This window comes from Macrobrachium nipponense, chromosome 37, assembly GCF_015104395.2.
Source record: "Macrobrachium nipponense isolate FS-2020 chromosome 37, ASM1510439v2, whole genome shotgun sequence".
Classification (NCBI taxonomy): Eukaryota; Metazoa; Arthropoda; class Malacostraca; order Decapoda; family Palaemonidae; genus Macrobrachium; species Macrobrachium nipponense.
Window position 1 is genome coordinate 6,431,749 of NC_061097.1, and position 20,985 is coordinate 6,452,733.

Genomic DNA, 20,985 nt, shown 5'->3' on the forward strand with positions numbered 1-20,985 from the left:
GGAGACTCAATGAATCCATAAGCAAGATATTCGACAGAATACTGTCTGCATTTTTTCTTATTTGCACTGGTCATGCTTATCTGAAATGAAATAAACAAACAAAACTCATTAAAACTCAGTACCGCTATTATTGTCTGGGAAATCATTGCCTTCCACATAATCAAACAAGCAAATAAAAAAGCAAAAGTTATTAGTCATAAAAGATACTCTCACCCCTCCCTCCATAACAAATAAAATAAATAAATAAAATTCATGACATTTCCATATTATTTTTCCCATAAATAAAAAGGTCATTGGGTAATTGCAAGCATAAAATCCTAATCCAGCCATTCTCAACCTTTCATTAACCCCATCGGTTTGATGTATTTCTCCATCAAACCTTTTCTAAATAGGAAATTATAAAAACCTGTGTACGAGTATGTGTGTGTGTACTGTACAATGCATGAAAGAGACTGTGTATGTAAGTATAAATGTATGTTTGCATGCACGTACTTGGATATAAAGTTATCGTTCACAAACCTCTTTGGTTGAACTTAAATGAAGTCTCCTCCTCGCAAGTCTATGCTAAACTAAAAGACGGATCTATTATTGAAGAAGAATCAATGCAACGGTGTAACGGTTGTAACCCATATACTGTTGCTATTAAATTTTTTTTATAAACATCCTAATGGTGCTCGTTCTGAAGTTTACTAGTCAGCATAATCTCTCTCTCTCTCTCTCTCTCTCTCTCTCTCTCTCTCTCTCTCTCTCTCTCTCTCTCTCTCTCTCTCTCTCTCTCTCTCTCTCTAAGTAATGCGATAGTACATTACTTAGAGAGAGAGAGAGAGAGAGAGAGAGAGAGAGAGAGAGAGAGAGAGAGAGAGAGAGACTTAATGGTTTTTGTCAGGCGTCATAGTTCAGCCGTTTACCACTCTACCACAATCGTTCACTGCTTAAAAATTTCATTGACAACTAGAGAGAGAGAGAGAGAGAGAGAGAGAGAGACAGAGAGACAGAGAGGAGAATATTGAATATTTCATTGTCTGCAAAAATTACCGGGTATATTGAATCGAATGATGTTTAAAGTAAAGTCAGGCATGATAAACAGAATATTCCAAGCATAATAATGATTAATTTCAAAATATTACACATTAATATATTTTGTGGGTCCTAAATTTTTTGTGGACCCCATGGCCCCCATTTATCAAATTTGGCCTTGTGGCCCCTGAAAAAAATCTCATGGCCCTCAAGGGGGCCATATGGCCCACGTTAAGAAAAGTGGATCTAGACAGACCTGTCTTCTCATCCAAGACTACAAAGTACAAACCTGTTTCTTCTATTTTTTTCAATAACCCTAAAAGGACCCTCAAATTTAGGACCTTACCTATAATTTAATTCATTTCTCACATTGACCTTCAAGAACATATTATCCCTAGCAACAACTTTAACATCTTGAACATTGCTTCTTTCTAGAAGTTCACTCTTGACGTGGTTCGGAAGTCACATAAAGCCGTTGGTCCCGTTGCTGATTAACCACTAGTTCCATGCAACGTAAAAGCACCATGCAAAAAAAACAAACGATCTTTAAAACCTCCATGGAGATGAGGGGGGGAGGCTCTCAGCTACGCTATTTAATGGTGATTCAACCAGTTCCTGGCTTCTTCCTCCGTCACCAGTCCAGACTCCAGAAATGTCTGGACAAAATCTGCGATGGCCTTGTTTACCACAGACGAACGACTCGGGGTCTCAGCTGTACGTATATATAAAAAAGGAGAACTTATTATTATATAAACAGAATGACTATTCATGCAGAATAAGACAGACAGGCTGTCAATTTGTACAGCGAATTTCTATATCAAACAACTAGGCCTATAGGCCTGTCCTTTACAGGACGAGAAAAATGGACGGCAAATGAAGAATGACTTTGCAATAGGGATATCACGTCTTCATCACTATCTAAATCCTCTGTAGACATTCTAACAGAGAAATTCCTGTGTGTCCTGTCCTCCCACGCCCCTACCCAAAAGTCTCGCACGCCCTTCTTGGTGCTCTAAGCTAAAAGAAAAAAAAAATATACAAGGATCCCATGACTTACAAGTTCCTTTGATGGACACCCATCCGGGGCACCACATAGTCCCACGGAAGTAGAGCGAGCATTACTGGAATCTGGAAGGAAAGATGGAGACCTCTAATGGATACCAAGAAGTGCAAGAAAAAGAATATATATATATATATATTATATATATATGATATATATATATATATATAATATATATATATATATATATATATATATATATATATATATATATAGTGGGGATCGACCTCCATGTCAAGTAACGGGAATGACCTTAGTCAGCTGCTGACCTCTCGGGGATTGGGTGAGTGTATAAGGCGATTGTTTGGAAAACTGAAAAACTAACCGTGGCATCGCAGAGATCAGAGGTTCAACAGTTTTCTTCTGACGAATACGTGACATTTTGCCCGCCCTACGACGTTTTGTATATAGTGGCTGCCCACACATTGGAGCGGTTGCCGAAAATTAGATTTTTGTCTAGAATGAAACTGCTGGATCGAATTCCTTCTCGACTTTTGAAAGCATTCTGGAATTTTTAGTTTTATTATCAATGTAAAAGAATTGTCATACAATAATATGGATAAATACATGTTGCGTGAAATGGGGGGCTTTCTTTATTTTAGGAGATGCGGAGTAGTAACTGACGGTTGAGGAAATCCCACTGGTTTAATAAGAGTTGTTGTGACGACTCCTGATTTGGTTCCTAGAATTGAAATTTAAAAAAGTACACACACACGCACACGCACACACATTTATATACTGCAAAGTCCCTGACTGCAGCTTATTATATAATACTACATCCATGACACGTCGTCAGTTTTACATAAATCACTTTAAACTTCAGGTTTTCTGTCGCTGAATATGTATAAAAACACACATAGACTTAAATAATAGCATTAACAACGTGGAAATCGGCCTTAATATTTAGGCAGAAAGTGGTGAAAAATATAACACAAAAATTAATCATTGAAAAACTGGTAATCTGGTATTAATGTTTCAACTTCCCATAGCAACAGAGCGCTGTTCTCAGTAACCCCTCTTTGCTGAACACACACACACTCTCTCTCTCTCTCTCTCTCTCTCTCTCTCTCTCTCTCTCTCTCTCTCAGGGTGGAAAAAAGTACAAATGCTCTTTTCATATGGCCAAAAAAACATTTCCCTTGGGAAGAGGAGAGTGAGTCTAAAAATCTTTTATGGTGTTGTTGGCCTACAAGACTAATATTCCAGGCCTTGATTTGCGAGAAATGAAAAAACGTAATTGAATTGATGAACATTGTAGGACGGTACATAAACTAAAGGAAACTGCATTACCATTCGCGTCCCGAGTTCAAGAGACAAACCGTCGAATGAACGCAAATATAATCCACCAATGGCACCGTATCTTCCCCGACTTGATGAGGTTGGCGCCAACTGTTCGTCTTTCACTCAGAACCACAAGAACGTCGTCGAGGAGGTTTCCCTACGGGAATATGCGGGACCGAGACAGAGATAGAGGTTTCCCTGCCTGTTTTTACTCATTAAAAATGGACCCAGTAAAAACTGGCAGATGTCGGGTCATGTCATGGCTGTATTTGGGAACTTAAATTCCCCATCCGTGGGATTTCATCCTGTGGGGGTGTAGCCATTCTGGTGCTGGTGTTAATGGTATTGAATGAAAGAATTGCTTAAAAAAAATACTTTAATTTAGTGAATATCTTTGTGTATATATATATATATAATATTATATAATTTAGATATATATATAATATATATATATATATATATATATATATATATATATATATTATATATATATATATCTATATATATATATATAATATATATATATATACTATATATATATATATAATATATATAAATTATATATATATAGTTATATATGATATATATATATATATACATCTATATTATATATAAATATATTATATATATATATATATAATATATATATCATATACTATATTATATAAAATTATATATAAATATAATATTTATATATATATATATATAGATATATAATATATATAATATATAAATATATATTTATATATATATATATATACTATAAAAAATAGATATATATACTAATTTAGATATTATATATATACTAATATATAGATATTATATATATATATATATCTAATATAATTAATGTCAGCCATACAGTTAGATAGATAGATACTTTGTTGCCTGCAACATTAATGATACGCCTACGTATTTCTCTAGAATGTTCAACCTGAGATATATGATATAATTTCGTCTGTTAGTTTAATTCCTCTGAAATCCCCAAATCCTTTACATGTCATGCAAAGCATTTTCTTGAGACTGCCACGTCTATAACGTCTATAACACCGTCCAATGATGTGGTCTTGAATTCGTCGTCGTGAAGAAAGGAAACGCTTTCGCTCTGTTTATTTTTCGAGGCTACATATTTCATCCATGGGCGTCCTCAACCGCCCCACCCACCCACCATCAGAGTTATTTATTGTAGTTGGAGATTCCCTCCCTTAGGAGGAACCTGGCGCCATCACCGGAGAATGCTGACCTGGTCTTAAAGGAACCAAAGGGAGATAGATAGTTTTACGCAAAGGAGATATGGTCATAGTCCCATAGTTCCACAGGAAAAAAAAAATGAGTTGGCTGGTTTTGCTTCTCACCGTTGACGCTGGAAAAGTTCCATCAACTTCTCCCAGGGCAAGGTTCTCAGAGCTTCTGCCGTGAGGAGGCCTCCTGCCATGGCTCCTTCGTTTCTTTTGCTGTCTGCTGCATTTTCCTGCAGGAGGATTGGGCATTAATACCTTTCCTGGCATTTTTCTTAGCTGATGGGAGCAACTAGAAGGGAATTGTTGCAGCATTAATCTGCAATACTTAGAAAAGAAGGCAAGTTCGTGGGACAGAGAGTAAATTCTCTACTAGCATATTAATAATGACCTTTCCTTAGAAGCCTGACGGCTGACTGCAACTTACTTAGGTGTCAGGGCAAATATTGACAATCCATCATCAATACTGAACTGCTTTGGACATTGGGCAGCGAATGACGATGGAACGCTCACACCTGCGCCTGGTGACCGAGCAAATATATTTATCATTCAAGACTGAATTCGGCCAGTCATGGCCATTTGTACTTCAGTGGAGCTTTTGGTGACGACGAATGTGACCTTAGTGTTGGGACACAGATGCACTGAGAGAGAGCGGAAAAGCTAACAGCCTAAAAAGAGCTAGCGATTCACATCGATGACCAAACTGGGAATTAATGATACCTTATCTTACCTCAAAGGGGATCCTGTAGGACCTGGTTCTCCTTTGTGCCGTGAATGACCAGCTTCATCTCCCCAATTGTTCCGTGTTCGTCTTTAGATGTCTGTGTGGGCGGGGAAGGACGCTCAAATTATTGCAATGAAATGTGATGAAGAATTCTTGCAGATAACTTCTCTCTTTCTGAGCTGATTTAAAAGATGAACTTCACGGATTTGGTGCGTGGAAAATAGATCTTAAAATGATTGTTAAACAAGACAAATGAGTGTCAGTTTAGGACAACTTAATCTTTCCGTTTATTTTTGTGAGAATATGAAGAGTGCTCTAACAAGGATTTGCTAGTTCAGTGGTTTTCCAAGCATTCAGTGTTTTTGGAGTTTGATAATAACTAGCGTTTTACCTTGTGATTTGATCAGATTGTAAATCTCTTAATGTTGAACTGAATCACAAAGATTTGGAGTTGATGAATGTATAACTACGACTAGGAAAATTCAGGTCTGGTAAAACCAGTTGAACTAATAATGACAAAAGATTGCTCACCATGTCAGCGACTTCAAGCCTCCAAATACCCCTGGGATCTTCACCCCACGTGTGCACAGACATCAGAGCCCAGTCGTGGAAACCTTTCAGAGAGTCGTCATCTGCCCTTTCATTTAGTAGGCCTGTCCGTGTCCCTGGGAGAGACCAAGATTTGGATGACTGTCTGAAGAAGTTTTTAGAGCGCATCAAGTGCTAGACACCCTCTACAATATCTGGCGGTTTTGCCAAAAAATGCTCCTGCTGATGCTTATTCCAACTTGTTAAGTAGATTCATTCTTCTCCAGTATGGGACAATAAACACTAGGTACTTTCATTCCTTCTTTTACATAGAACAGAAAATGTGTCTTCATGCAGAGCATTGTTCAAGGGCAATACAAACAAGAGGTTGCAGATTCTCGGCAACTTTATACCATTTTCTTTGAACGTTCTGTTTAAATGAAATGGCACTCTGTGAAAATTCAATCGTTGTTTATAATGTAAGTAAAATGAGGACAATACGCTCACTTAAAAAGCCAGCATACGTTAATTTACGATGAATCTGTCAGAATAAAATTCTGAAAACTATGCTCAACTCTCACCTGAGGGACTTGTTAGTGAGATTGATAAGGCTCCTCTCCTTGTGTAGCTGATGTTCACGATGACTTGAACATGCTCCAGGGACCTAATTTCATCTTCAGTACCCTCACATCCTGTGGAACTGAACTCCAGCACGACAGACTTCCCTGTTTGTAAAGTCCCATTTTCCCTGTGAGTTGAATTTGTGTGAGTACTTATGTGGTTTGATATAACTGGATTCAGTGTAGTTCTGGTGTGAGTGTGAAAAAGGAATTATACTGGAGAGGGATCCTATAGCCGAAAAATATAAAAATGAAGGGTTTTTTCTGAGTATTCAATTGCTCCCTGCTAGCAATTACCTTGATGTCAGCCCGACTGTGCACATAGCTTTTTGTGGGACGACTGACCAGTTCCTGACTGTCTGAACCAGACTGTCTGCACTTAAGAGTCCAAACCCAAATCGCAAGTTGTACTTGAGACCTTTTGCGTTTGTGAGCCAACCACTGTTATGCCCCAGAGGGGCCCATTCCGAGCTCCAGACTACTGCATGTTGAATGTCCCTCCACGTCAGTTCTGGACTACCAGCAATAGTGGGAGAAGATATTCTGGGTCATTTGGAATATCAGATAACTGGATTTCTCATGAAATCTACTTAGTAGTTTTGTTTGACAATTAAATGGAGTATATTTTAAGTGAATTTTTAGATGTGGCTACGTGCTCGTGTTGTCTTTCCTCTCTCTGTGTAGCTTCTCAGGACCGATTTATAGGAAAGCAGACATAATGCTTACCAAGGGGATCACAAAATAAAGAAAAATAGAACAAAATCATTGATTCAGTAGACCGATCTAGTCTTGTCAACTTCAGCATGAAAGGCAAAAACAATTACTTTTCTTATATTCATAGACAAGACCAGATTACACTAAAAGTTATAAAACAGTATTCTGTGGCCCTTAGAAGATAAGACCTACTTCATTTCCAGTGCCAGAGCGAAGATCCCAGCTGCTAGAGGAGCTGTCGCAGATGTCCCAGAGAATTTGTCAGTGCAACTATTGCGCAGGTCAGTAGTTGCCTGGAAAAAAGGGGCTCCATGATATATAAGCCTTTTTCATGATTAGTTTTATTGTTGGTGGTTAAAAAAAACTTGAACTTGTAAATAAGAATTCGAGTGAGATGAAGAATATAACGTGCAGTTCCCTGACAAACTTTTTATACAGGAACTGTCTGGATGAACAGCTAGGACTGTCAAACTTAGAAGTTACAGCTCCTTTTTTCAGTTTTCTGTATATTCTACAGACCTACTTTTTGTTGATTTTCATGGTCCATTTTTTATCATATTCATAGTGTGAAAGTATCACATTGCAAAGGAATGGAAGGTCTCCATCCACTGTTTACAGCAGAGGCATCAATAGCGACAATGGTGATAAAGATATCAAAGGAACTCACTATTTTCTGATCTGTGTACACCCCTGAAGAGTAGGCAGCTGCCAAAGTGGACGAGCATCTCTCCCCATACCAAGGGAAGAGCCCAGTCTCAGAAGCACTGCTTATACTGAGAGTGTAGATGCTGGAGGTGTACTCATCACAGTTACAGTCGTCCCCTGCCGATCCGCCATTTCCCACAGCCCAAACGTACACTATGCCCTTGCCATTTCGTCCCTGACAGAAAATATGCATGAATGGGTTAAGGAGATTCCTCGAGAGTATTACAAAGATGTCGTGAATGAAAAACAACATACCTAATTGCTGGTTCGTACCTCAGTCACCACTTTCTGCAGTGCTATGTTAGCTAACCTTCCAGGACCTTCGACTCTGCGGCCGTCATCAGTGGGCCCCCAAGAACAGGAGATGATGTCTGCTTTGCCCACTGGCCATTCTAGAGATAGTCCTTCGACAACGTCACTCACTGGATCGTCCAACATCCTCACGCCTTCATGAGATGGAAGTTCATGTTAGAAACTTACTGCATGGTATGAAGATCTTTTATTTTTTCTGCAACACAAATAGAATGAGTGGACTGAGCTTCCCTTTAAGCTCATAAAATGCTGAATGAGAAAACACAGAGCATCTTAATGTCCATGATGCATCATAAGCATGACAAAAGGACCAAAATACCGCTGCAGTTTTATAAGTATATGTAAATGGTCATATGTAATTATTTCTCCACATCTACAGATCAGTAACTTACCTGCTACATGTGCACCAAAGGCGACTCCAACACCACACTTCCTGTTATTTGGCATCATGACTATTTCTCTGGCACACCGGGTGCCATGGGAGTTTGAAAACTGTTTGTCGTACCTTGGTGATGGGTCTGAGTCATTGTCGTTGCAGTCGTAGCTAATGTCACTCTCCTGCACCGATAATAAATAATAATAATAATAATAATAATAATAATAATAATAATAATAATAATAATAATAATAATAATAACAATAAGTGGGATGATGTGTGGGTGGTGAGTTCTGACTTGTGAATACTGTGAATGTGGTAGAGACTATCATAACCTTTCTGGAGACATTCATTCCCCATGTCATGAGACCATTTCCATATGGCCTCTCTGCCCTGTCAAAATTCACACTGCTCCTCCCTTATCAAACTTTTTATCACTTGTCTTACTTTTTCAGTCAAAATCCTATTGTTTGGAAATAGAAGTTTATGAATGTATAAGTTATTTGGAAAAGACAGGAATCCCCCCTCAGCAAAAAAAATTTCTTACAACAACATTTGATCTGCATTACACCTTCCCAATTGGTCCTTCTGTTTTGTGCCCTACTTTCTCAAAATATTTTTGTCCTCTGAAAAGGAACAGTTGCTTAGTTATTTTATGGGCAAACTGATAATTTCTGCAAGGCTATCCATTTGCGTATTCATGCCTGGGTATACTTTAATAGTACATCTTCTTTACACTTTTAATGATGGAAGTACCCACATGCGCTTTTTCAAGCATTGATGTCTGGCCAAGAAGACTCTCCCATGGTATACCTACAAACTACCTGATACTTTAGTACTTCAGGTGTTGTGAGAACACCTGAAGTACTAAAGTATCAGCTTTCTAATAATACCAACTCTCCCAACAACAACAATCCCTCTCTCTCTCTCTCTCTATCTCTCTCTCTCCTCCCAAACACCTGCTTTTCTTTGTCTTTGTCTCTGTCTCTCTGTCTGTCTGTCTCTCTCTCCTCTCTCTCTCTCTCTCTCTCTCTAACCCTCCCTGTCATTTTTCCTCTTTCTCCATAACACACCATCTACTCTCTCTCACTTTCTCTCCCTCTCATTCTCTCTCTGTCAACCCCCTTCTCAAACTCCACCCTCTTTGATGTCATTGATGTTTACCTTATAGTATTCTTTTCCAAATGGTAAGTCACATGCATACAGAAATTATGTATGATAAATTCGTAAAGTAACTAATTCTACGGGTATAACCAGACCCATTTCATGGGCAGAACCAGCTTCGTTTCGGGAATCCTTTCTCACCCCCACACCATTCGGAGGGGGGGGGGGAGGTATGATGAAACCATATTATAAAAACATGCGAGTATTTGAATGCAATGTTGTGTCAAAATTTCAAAGCAATTGATGAACTTTCAGAGCTTTGCTGTGGTTCAGTCTGGTTAAATGGAAAAAAAAGAAAAGAGAAAGTTCCTTTCTCTTATTGTCTCTTTCTTCTCACTAATACCAACTCTTTCTCTCTCACTCTCTCTCTCACTTCAACAATCACTGTCTCTTTCCCTCTTTCTTCTCATTAATACCAACACTCTCTCTCCTCCAAAACACACGCTCTTCTCTGTCTCTGTCTATCTGTATGTCTCTCTCTTTCTCTCTCTAACCCTTCCTGTCTTTTTTCCTCTTTTGTCTCCCTAACTCCCCGTCTACTCTCTCTCACATCCTCTCCCTCTCATTCTCTTTTGGTCAACGCCCCCTTCTCAAACTCCACCTTCCTTGATTTCATTGATGTTTACCCTATAGTATTCTTTTCCAATATGATAAGTCATATGTATAAAGAAATATGTATGATAAATTTGTAAAGTAACTAAGCCTATGGGCATAACCAGCCCCGCTTCATGGGCAGAACCAGGACCATTTCAGGGAGGTGGGAGGTAGGATGAAACTCCATTATAAAAACACTCATGTATTCAAATGCAATGTTGTGTTGAAAGTTCAAAGCAATCAGTGGAGAATTTTGAGATTTAAGATTTTGAATAAACGAATATATATATATATATATATATATATATATATATATATATATATATATATATATATATATATATAATATATAATATATATATATATATATATAACGGTTATGTTTACATAAAAAACATATTAGAGACATCAGCTGCTCTGTTTCATTACAAATCAACATTTGCAGTCAAATTTTACAATAGCAAAATAAAAAAATGTATGTACGAAAGTGCTGTATTAGCACAAAACATCACAAAGCACATAAAAATAGACAGACAAAATGCGTACCAATCTTCAGAACAAAGTGCCAAGAGTATATTTACTTATGGTCGAACTGTTATCGAATGCTAAATATGGTTTGCCGTCAAACCCTGAAGATAGACAGATTTCGAAGGTTTCTTATGCTGAAGTCACAATAACATTCTTGTATCGTACAGTGACCCTTTCAAAGACACAAGCTAATCGATAATACTTACTTTACTTTACTTTTACTTACTTACTTTATCTTCCCGCCACTGGCCAGTGGCATAAGGCTGATACAGTTCCTCTCCATCTGTCTCTATCCCGAGCCATTTCCCTTGCTTCCTCTAAGTTTTGGATTTCATCCTCAAGATCCCTGACAATTAAGTCTATCCACCTCGTTCTTGGTCTGCCCAGCGGTCTTCTTCCTATTTGTACTGCTCTCAGTGCTCTCCTAGGGTCTCTATTCCCATCCATCCTCTCAACATGTCCAAACCATTTCAGCCTTCCCCTCTTCAACCTGGTACTGACTGGCCTTTGCCTCAATCTCACCCTGATGTCTTCATTTCTAACATAATCATCCCATTTAATGCCAAGTATCCTTCTCAGCAGCTTCATCTCAAAAGCATCCAACCTTTTCTCCTCTGTTCTGGTTAGTGCCCAGGTGGACGAGCCATACATCAGGACTGGTAGTACTACTGCATTGAATATTCTCATCTTAGTTTTCAAGCATATTTCATGCCTTGACCAAACGTTTTTTCTCAGAACCTCAAAAGCTCTTGCTGCTCCTAGTTTTCTTCTTTGTATATCTTCAATTTGCCTCCTGTCTGCTGTTACTACACTTCCCAAGTAAACAAACTTCTCAACTTGCTTGAGTTCCTGTCCTCTGATTGTCATATCCTCCCTGTGCACCCAATCATCATCCTTACTCACAACCATGATCTTACTCTTCTTTGTGCTGATGTTCAAGCCAAAATTCTGTGTCTCTGTCTCCATCCTCATTACCATACCTACCAGCACCAGCCACGTATCAGCAACCAACGCAACATCATCAGCAAAGTCCAAATCCATAAAAACTAGCCCCTCTGTTTTCATTCTCCATCACTCTTCTCATTATGTGGTCAATATATATACATTAAACAAGGTGGGTGACATAACACATCCCTGTCTTAGCCCACTTCCAACTGGGAACCAGTCACTTTGCTGTCCATCCAGCTGTACACAGCTGCACACTCCTTGGTACCAGTTCTTTAGTATCCTTATCACTTTCAGTGGTATACCATAGTGTATCTGCCACTCTCCACATTCCATCTCTCCATACTGAATCATACGCTTTCTCCAAGTCTATAAAAGCACAGAATATTGGCTTTGCATACTCCCATCTCTTCTCAATTATCTGTCTTAACGTGAAAATTTGATCCACTGTTGACCTTCCACTTCTAAAACCACACTGTTGTTCTCTAAGTTTCTCTTCTACTATAAGTCTTATTCTGTTAAGTATTACTCTCATGAATATCTTCCCTGGGACTGACAGGGAAGATATGCCCCGATAGTTACCACACTCCCTTTTGCTTCCCTTATTTTTATATATTGGTATCATAATCGATAATAGCTAACTAAAACTACATTTCAGATATAAAAACCTACACTTACAAAACAATTTATACTACGGCCTTCGAAATGAACATCAACTTCATGTGTACACTTCAAGGAAAAGTTCAATATGAAATGAGGTAGTGATTAACTTAGCAGCAATACAGGTGCAGCTTGCAAATATATATAGGAAAAACTTAACACGTAGATGAACGCAGATTAGTAAAGTATTGCACGTAAAGACAAACGCTTTTAGCGTTAACAGAGGCTTCCACGTCTGTATTTCACAACTAAACGCATCAAGTAGATGTTTGACGAGAAATGTCCAAAGAAGGCGTTATAACTGAACAAAATAATATAGTTACAAGACCAGCTCTGCTTCTATGATTTACTATATATTTTACCACAGTTTCCATAACATTTCCGTCACTTACATGGAAATGTCATGGAAACTGGTATAATGCCCAGATAAGTGTATTTATGAACAACTTTAACATGATAATAGAGTCCCAGTTTTACACGTGCAGGATTTGTTAAAAGGATCCTTGCTCTTTGACAAGACGTGAGAACTTGAATAATGTCAAATTAAAGAAGTTGGAGAGCAGGATGGGTAGGGATATGAAGACAAGTTTAAAGTCTTGGGGAGAAAACAAATTCCGTGGGGAACTAGGGCATATTTGAAATGTTATTATAAACTTAATGTGATTCAAGTTTTAACGGAACAATAATTGATATATAAAATCATATATTTACAAGTCAGGACATTGAAAATGATCATAGAATACTTTAGTGATTGTGCGCTACCGGAGACACGCAGCAGATGCCTGTGGTATAAAGCGCCAATGTTTTCGCTTGCTGTTTTTACAAGGAGATCCTAAATTCTCAGACACTGTCACATACAAAATATAAAAGCATAGCACGAGAAAGAGTTGAGGAAGGTGGGAGAGGACCATCATTTACAAAAAGAAAACTCCCTAGGGGGACGTAATGTATACTTGTTGTTCTGCTTCACGAATGGATGTCCGATCATTTTTTTAATGTTCAGAATCTGGAAGCTCGTAGCTTCACACAATCTTCATAAAGAAGCTTATTTTTTGCAAGGTGTATGCAGTTAAATAAGATATCTGGTGACGTTTCACTTGTATGGAAGACATGACGAATCAAAGTGCCCAAACGATGTTTTTCCCCATTTGCAAACGAAATAGTTCTGGTTCGTTTGCAAAATGCATAAACAAAAAGAATACATTATTTACATTTTACGAAAAAGTTGTAAACTGGATAAACAAAAACAAAACATTTACTTACATACTACTAATATAAATACCTTTACGAAACAAAATCCAAACTTTTACGAATGAAAAACAAAAGAAAAAGACTGTGTACGTATATTACATAACGAAAGGCAGAGGCAAAGAGAATCATTATTAGTGATGTCAGCTGCCCACGACAAAATTGTGGAAATTCTTTGCAACACCTATTGAACACAAATTCTGAGCAGAAAGCTCAAAAGGTGGCTTCTGGGTGATAGTGGCTTATGTTTCAGTACAAAAGCAACTCAAAACTATTGATATTCTTAAAGAATTGAATATATATATATATATATATATATATATATATATATATATATATATATATATATATATATATATATATAAATCTATCCTAAAGATCCCCTATCTGTACTGAAAATCAAACTTGGTCTAGTACCATCAAACAGCATCGGGGGACATATCTTGTCCAGGGCCTTTCAAATAAAATCAAATAACATACAAAATCTATTTGCTATTTGATCAATCTTAAGCTTAAATTATTCACTTTTGTAAAGTGGTATCATTCAAGACGTATGAAGATAAAATTAAAAGTGTAAGGTATTTCAGACCATATGATGGATAGCTAAAATGGTACAAAATTGTCATGTTTCCTCGTCTGAGACATTACTTAGTTTAGTTTCATGTTCTATGCCATTCTTTTGCACAACTGACACCCCCTTTTTTTCCTCCCTCTTATCTTTCCTTTTCTTCTTTCCTGGGACGATACACTTTGCTTGTATTCCCTTCTTGTTCTGCTATTAATCAATCATTAGTGTCTCATTCTCTTGCACAATAGGGGTATCTCTCATAAAATTTATTGAAATAATCTTACTGCGTGCACAATTAAGGAACGGAGTAAAACACGAAGGTCAGTTTAATGGGATATCATTGAGGAATCTGTTGGAAACAACACCAAAACAATAGAAAATTCTTATATGTCAAACATCAAAGATTTTACACTACTCTTCACATCGGCAGCTACATAGTTCGGTGCATTTCCAATATGCTTTCTTGCATGAGCATCGTCCTATACACAGCATTTTTGCAGGCACATGTCACCAGTTCACTGCAGGCCTGGGATGCAACAGGCAGGTTGAACCACACAGGATGACGTGTGCATGTTGCACTCTCGAAATGCCACCCAAAGCCTTCCGGAGTTGGAGGCTTCTGTTCACATTGATAACTGGTTGCCCAAATTCACGCTTGATAGACTTCATGCAGTGTATGCTGTAGAAGAGCTTCTTGTGTCGGGGGGGAGGGGGGATGTTCTCCATTGTCCTATTCTTCTGAGAGAAGAGCTCCCTACGAGCCTTATTCACATAATCCAAGTTGTTTGTTTTACTGTAGATGATTACGGTGAAGTGCTCAAGCAACTGAAATTCTTTGCAGTTCACTGTGATGGCCATAATGTTCTTGAAAGTCTCTGTCACCTCCTTGTAAGCATTCCAAGCCTCTCCTACTGATTTTTTCCCTTTGCCAAAGAAAGCAGCCATGGTATCACAACCCGTGCTGATGACCCATCTTTCCCAAGAGTTTGGTAAATAGTATTGACATCCAGGTACAGGAAGTTCTTTTCAGTTCCAAAGGATACCCAGATTGCTGTCATCTGATGTTGGCTGGTCAGGGAATGGTACTTTCATATCAATATGACAATGACGTCTGTATCAACAGTGTGGAGCATCCCTTGTCCAGTGCATCTTTCAGATGAATGACAATCTTGGTACTGGCTTCTTCATTGTCACATCGTGGCATGGTGTAGACTGAACCTCTGGTGATCATGTCTGTGCCTGGCATTATGAAGATTTCCTTTCCATTTGGCCAGTCTTTGGAGCAATCTTTGTCTGAAAGAAAATGGAAAAGCTCCTCATTGTTTGAGGATCCCCGAGGAAGTTGGACCAGTTGCCAGGCACCTTTGTTGGAACACTAACCTTTCTGCATACACCTTTTCCCCTTTTTTCTCTTGTTGACTCCTTGATACTTTTAGCAGTATAGCTGTCCCATACCACATCAACTCTTCTGCAGGATTTAAGTAGATTCAGGATGCGGGGGATGAAAACACCATTAGCATAGTCATTGCATGTGGTGACGTTAGTAGGGGAAAGCATATGCAGCACAGCAGCACTGTCAAGAATTCTTACATCCAGAAATGGCGGAGGTTCCTTCTGAGTATTTTGTGTTCCTTGCACAAGGATGCTAATGAGGTGAGACTTCTTTCCTTAGTGTAGCTTTCCTCTTGCAGATAGAGAGGGGGGATATGGATGATTTTCATGCTTAAAGTAAGTTCCCATATCTGTATCCTTGCTCTGAGCAACTAAATACAAACGAGAGAAAAGACACATATCATCTTTTTAACAGGGAAACATTCTCTGATTGCTTGCTTTTCCTCTTGGATTAGGGTTTCTCATTTTGGGAGGATGTCCTTGTCCCGGGATTCTAGGATAAAATTTCATCTAATCCCGGGATCCCAGGATTTCCCGGGATGTCAATTTCTTTTATTATAAAACTGCCTTTATGACTCATTTTTGTTAATGCTACCCTGGCTTTTAACCATATAACCATTGTTTTCAAGTATAGGGTAGTACCATAGCTACTGCACTATGGTATTCCATTACCGTTTTACTCGAGTTATCTGCATGAGAGTAGAATCATGTGCACATTACTGTCTTTCTCTCTTTAATTTTTTCTTAACTAGCTGTTCTTCCCACAAAGCCTTAGGGTTTGTTGTCTGTTGACTTTTCAGTTGGACTGACAGTTTGTCATTTAATAATTAATTATGATGTGGAATCGTAAATACATAATATCAATGAAAGTAGCTCACAATGTACAGTACAATATAAAGAGTTCTTCATAAATGCTGATGTTTATAGTCAGAGTGCTTTACTTAAGGCAGCTCATTCATGAACCAGTCCTGAATATTCCGTAAAATATATGTACAACTTTAGTATAACACTGTATAATATTAAGTAAATGCTTATTGGTATTTTCTTTTATTACTACTTACTGAAATGTTAATGGAAATGAAAACAAATTTTGAGTACATTCAATTATATATTTTTCTGATTTTACAAAACTAAAATGAATGTCTTTTTTGCAGTTGGAGAGAGAGAGAGAGAGAGAGAGAGAAGAGAGACCCAATGGGATAATCTCTCTCTCTCTCACACACACACACACACACACACACACACGCACGCCATTCAATTTCAATTTCCGATAGTTTGTACCGGAAAATCCCGGGACAATGAGAAAAATCCCAGGATTGTTTAACCTTCGGTAAATGGCCGGGATCCCAGGAAAGAAACCCTATCATGGATGGATTTCCTACATTCAATGATGATAAACTTTATGTAGCTGTTGTACTGGGCCTTTCCCACATCTTCTATGGTATGCACAGTGTTGACCACTAATTCTTTAAACACGTGCTGTGTATCAAGTGCAAGCAACGCACTTCATCTAGGAATGGGTCGCTCATCTCATTGATAACTTAATTAAGGCTTAGTGTTTGCTTGTGAAATGTCTTCTGTACAGACAGACTTCTTCATGGTGGTGGTAGTCCTCTTCTGAAGGCTTGCAGATTTTCAGATAGGCCAACTGCTCCTCCAGGGACCTTAACAAGCTCATTACTCTGCTTATGAGCTTGATTGATTGGAAAGCTGAAAAATCTTCTAGTTGTCTTCTGAACATCCCAGTTGCCTCTGACAACAAAGTCCTCTTTGATTGTTGGAGGATGGCTCTCCATGTTGCGGTTGCAAATTGGGACCCATCTGACATAATTTTGGTGGTCACGTGTGAAGAACCAAGGTACCAGAGCTTTCAGAGTTGCGACATATAGGGGAAAGTCCCTTTCTCTGTGAGCACAAACTAAAGTCAGTCCCAGGACTTTAATCTTCAAGATGGTGTCCCTGTATTGAAAAGTTGGGCATTTGTGATCATGCTTTGTTTCCAGTCTTCCTCTTCAGTTGCTATACCACCCACTCTCTTTAGATAGGCATCATGTTGTAGCTTGGAGAGTGCTAGAGCACTGATTTGGTGGGCATGCCTAGTTCTCGTTAGGTGTGATGCCTTCAAGAATGATTCAGCTGTGCCAGCAGAGTCTAAACCTGTCCGGGTTATTGCTGCTGCCCATCCAGATCCATCTAGGTAGTCTCCAAGTGTCTTCCACACTACCATCTTCAGGTGGAGTCCGCCAAACATGACAACGTACATCTCTACACCATGTGTGGTAGGCCAGTGCCACTGAATGAACTTGGCTAGTGCACAGAGTAGAGCATCTAATGCTACTACGGGAATCTGACCATGGTTTAAGAACTGCGTACATTAACAGATGATATTTATCCCATGCTTTATTATTTAAGGTGTGGCTGCCTTCTCATTAAAGAGAGGAAGAAGTTGAGAGAACATTCCCTAAGATCTTGCCCATAGATATAGAGGGGATATCTATGGGCTTCCCCATGGCACGCATACCACCACTCAGTCTAATTCCAAGACCACCGAGATACAAGGCCTGTTCGATGTTTTGTGATTTTTTCCATGAGTTAGTCAAGCTTGAATGAGATACTCATTGAATATTTGTAAAACTAAATGAACATTTTGTCTCTCAGAGGTGTAGGAGATAACTCTTTTAATGACAGTTTTTATGAATGTTCAAAGAGTAAACATCTATATCATGAAGTTTTTCAAAGGGCTGAATGGGTCATAATGAATTTTGTTTTCCAAATTATTTACATAAAAAAAAGAGAACTGAGGAAACTTCATTATTTATTTATAACTTTCTGGCCAAGCCAATTATTCCTGATACATTTTAGCCGATTTACTGAAACATACATGAAAAAAGGGGTTTGTTACTCTGAAATGGGTGGAGTTCCCTATGGGTGTTGTTGGACACAGGTTACACTTGTTGTTGTTAGGCATAGGCAACACTGGGTGTTGTTTGGCATAGGCTACTCTATGTGTTGTTTGGTATAGGCTACACTGGGAGTTCTTTGACTTATGCTGGCCTATATTCGACTCTGCTAAGCATTGGTTGATATGAATTCCTACTAAAATTCAATGTAGGCACCTGACCTTGTTTTTCACATCTGCTACCTAAAATGCAGATGATTGTATTTATATTGCAGTCGAAAGTCATCCAGAGACAAAAGTCAAATACGTAGGCTAGTATGTACTTGTTGCAGTGAACTTATTGCTGAGTTTATCTGCTTACCACAGTAAGTTCGTCCAGTAAAGGACACAAGATATACCCATGGCTCACTACCTCATTATGCCATGTAAGTTTTATGTTCCAGTTCATAAAAAAAATAATGGAACCACGAAAACACCTCGTGTCCAAGTGATGTTAGGGAAGGAAGATCGAGTCGCCAGTCACTCGCCAGCCTCGGAGAGTCGGACTACCACGGTCGACATCTTCACGTCATAACGTCACATCGAACAGGCCTTCTATCTCGGCGGTCTTGCTAATTCCCGCCGCCTCCATATAATTACGACAAGAAAGTGCTGTACAATTCATTACGGCCAGCCCTAATCTCAAACTACAATAGTTTTATAATTCAGTATACTTCAACTTTTACTCATTCCATTCTGTACTGAACTGCAACATCAACAAAATGAAAACTAACCGCGCATATATATATATATATATATATATATATATATATATATATATATATATATATATATATATATATATATATATATATATATATATATATATATATATATATGCGCGGTTAGTTTTTCATTTTGTTGATGTTGCAGTTCAGTACAGAATGGAATGAGCAAAAGTTGAAGTATACGAATTATAAAAACTATTGTAGTTTGAGATTAGGGCTGGCCGTAATGAATTGTACAGCACTTTCTTGTCGTAATTATAAGGAGGCGGCGGGAATTAGCAAGACCGCCGAGATAGAAGGCCTGTTCGATGTGACGTTATGACATGAAGATGTTCCATCAAATGGAGGATATATATATATATATATATATATATATATATATATATATATATTATATATATATATATATATATATATATATATATATATATATATCCTCCATTTGATGGAACGAATATAGGGATACTATTATTACTTTTCTCATAAAAAAGGAATTACAAAAATATGGAGAAACGTTAATAACTGTAGACGACAGCATATTCTTGGAAATTTTACATTTGTAGCTTCTCTGTGCAAACGTTATATTTGTTAAAAATGTCATAATCACTTTATCAAAGTTAGTTTTAAAGTAACACTTACTATTGTAGAGTTAATAACTTAAATTTCAAAAATTGAAACGCAACGCCACCCCGAAAAAACTAAAATAGCTAAAGTTTCATAAATGTTTCAAGAGCAAATGTTAAGCCTTCATAGACATTAAAAGGAATTATATAATATATATATATATATATATATATATATATATATATATATATATATATATATATATATATATATCCTTAGTCTCTGTTTGCAAACGTTTATATTTGTTAAAAATGTCATAATCACTTTATCAAAGTTAGTTTTTAAAGTAACACTTAGTATTGTAGAGTTAATAACTTAAATTTCAAAAACTGAAACGCAATGCTGGGCCCGAAAAAAACTAAAAATAGCTAAAGTTTCATTAATGTTTCAAGAGCAAAATGTTAAGCCTTCATAGGACATTAAAAGGGAATTATATATATATATATATACTATATATATATATATTATATTATACTATATATATATATAATAATATATATATATATTTATATATATATAATATATCCCTTAGTTTTCTCTGTGCAAACGTTTATATTTGTTAAAAATGTCATAATCACTTTACAAAGTTAGTTTTAAAGTAACACTTAGTATTGTAGAGTTTAATAACTTAAATTTCAAAAACTGAAACGCAATGCTGGCCCGAAAAAACTAAAATAGCTAAAGTTTCATTAATGTTTCAAGAGCAAATGTTAAGCCTTCATAGACATTAAAAGGGATTTTATATATATATATATATATATATATATATATATATATATATATATATATATATATATATATATATACGTATATATGTATATATCTATATATAATATATATATATAGTATAGACTTATATCTATATATATATACTATATTATATATCTCATAATATATATATTATGTATATTATATATATATATATATATATTATATATATATATATATATATATACGTATATATGTATATATATATATATATATATATATATATATTATATATATTATATTATATATATTA

General features: G+C 37.1%; 1 protein-coding gene across 1 annotated transcript; it reads right to left on the reverse strand.

Moving 5' to 3' along the window:
• Positions 1–4,709: 4,709 nt before the first annotated feature.
• On the reverse strand, positions 4,710–11,728 carry LOC135209278 (neuroendocrine convertase 1-like). The gene is made up of 10 exons (XM_064241986.1): positions 11,585–11,728; positions 8,592–8,757; positions 8,161–8,333; positions 7,850–8,062; positions 7,375–7,475; positions 6,766–6,984; positions 6,430–6,596; positions 5,852–5,985; positions 5,349–5,417; positions 4,710–4,829 (listed from the first exon to the last, which is right to left on the reverse strand). The coding sequence occupies exons 1-10, from the start codon at positions 11,726–11,728 to the stop codon at positions 4,710–4,712; spliced, it is 1,506 nt and encodes a 501-aa protein (XP_064098056.1).
• Between the last annotated feature and the right edge of the window lie 9,257 nt (positions 11,729–20,985).

Excerpts from the sequence above, each read along its gene's own strand:
- LOC135209278 (XM_064241986.1), bottom strand. The coding sequence starts at position 11,728 with ATGACAATCAGAGGACAGGAACTCAAGCAAGTTGAGAAGTTTGTTTAC. Across the intron at positions 8,063-8,160 it reads TGCAGAAAGTGGTGACTGAG|GGACGAAATGGCAAGGGCAT; the intron begins GTACGAACCAGC and ends ATTTTCTGTCAG. Across the intron at positions 6,597-6,765 it reads ACAGTCGGGCTGACATCAAG|GGAAAATGGGACTTTACAAA; the intron begins GTAATTGCTAGC and ends TTCAACTCACAG.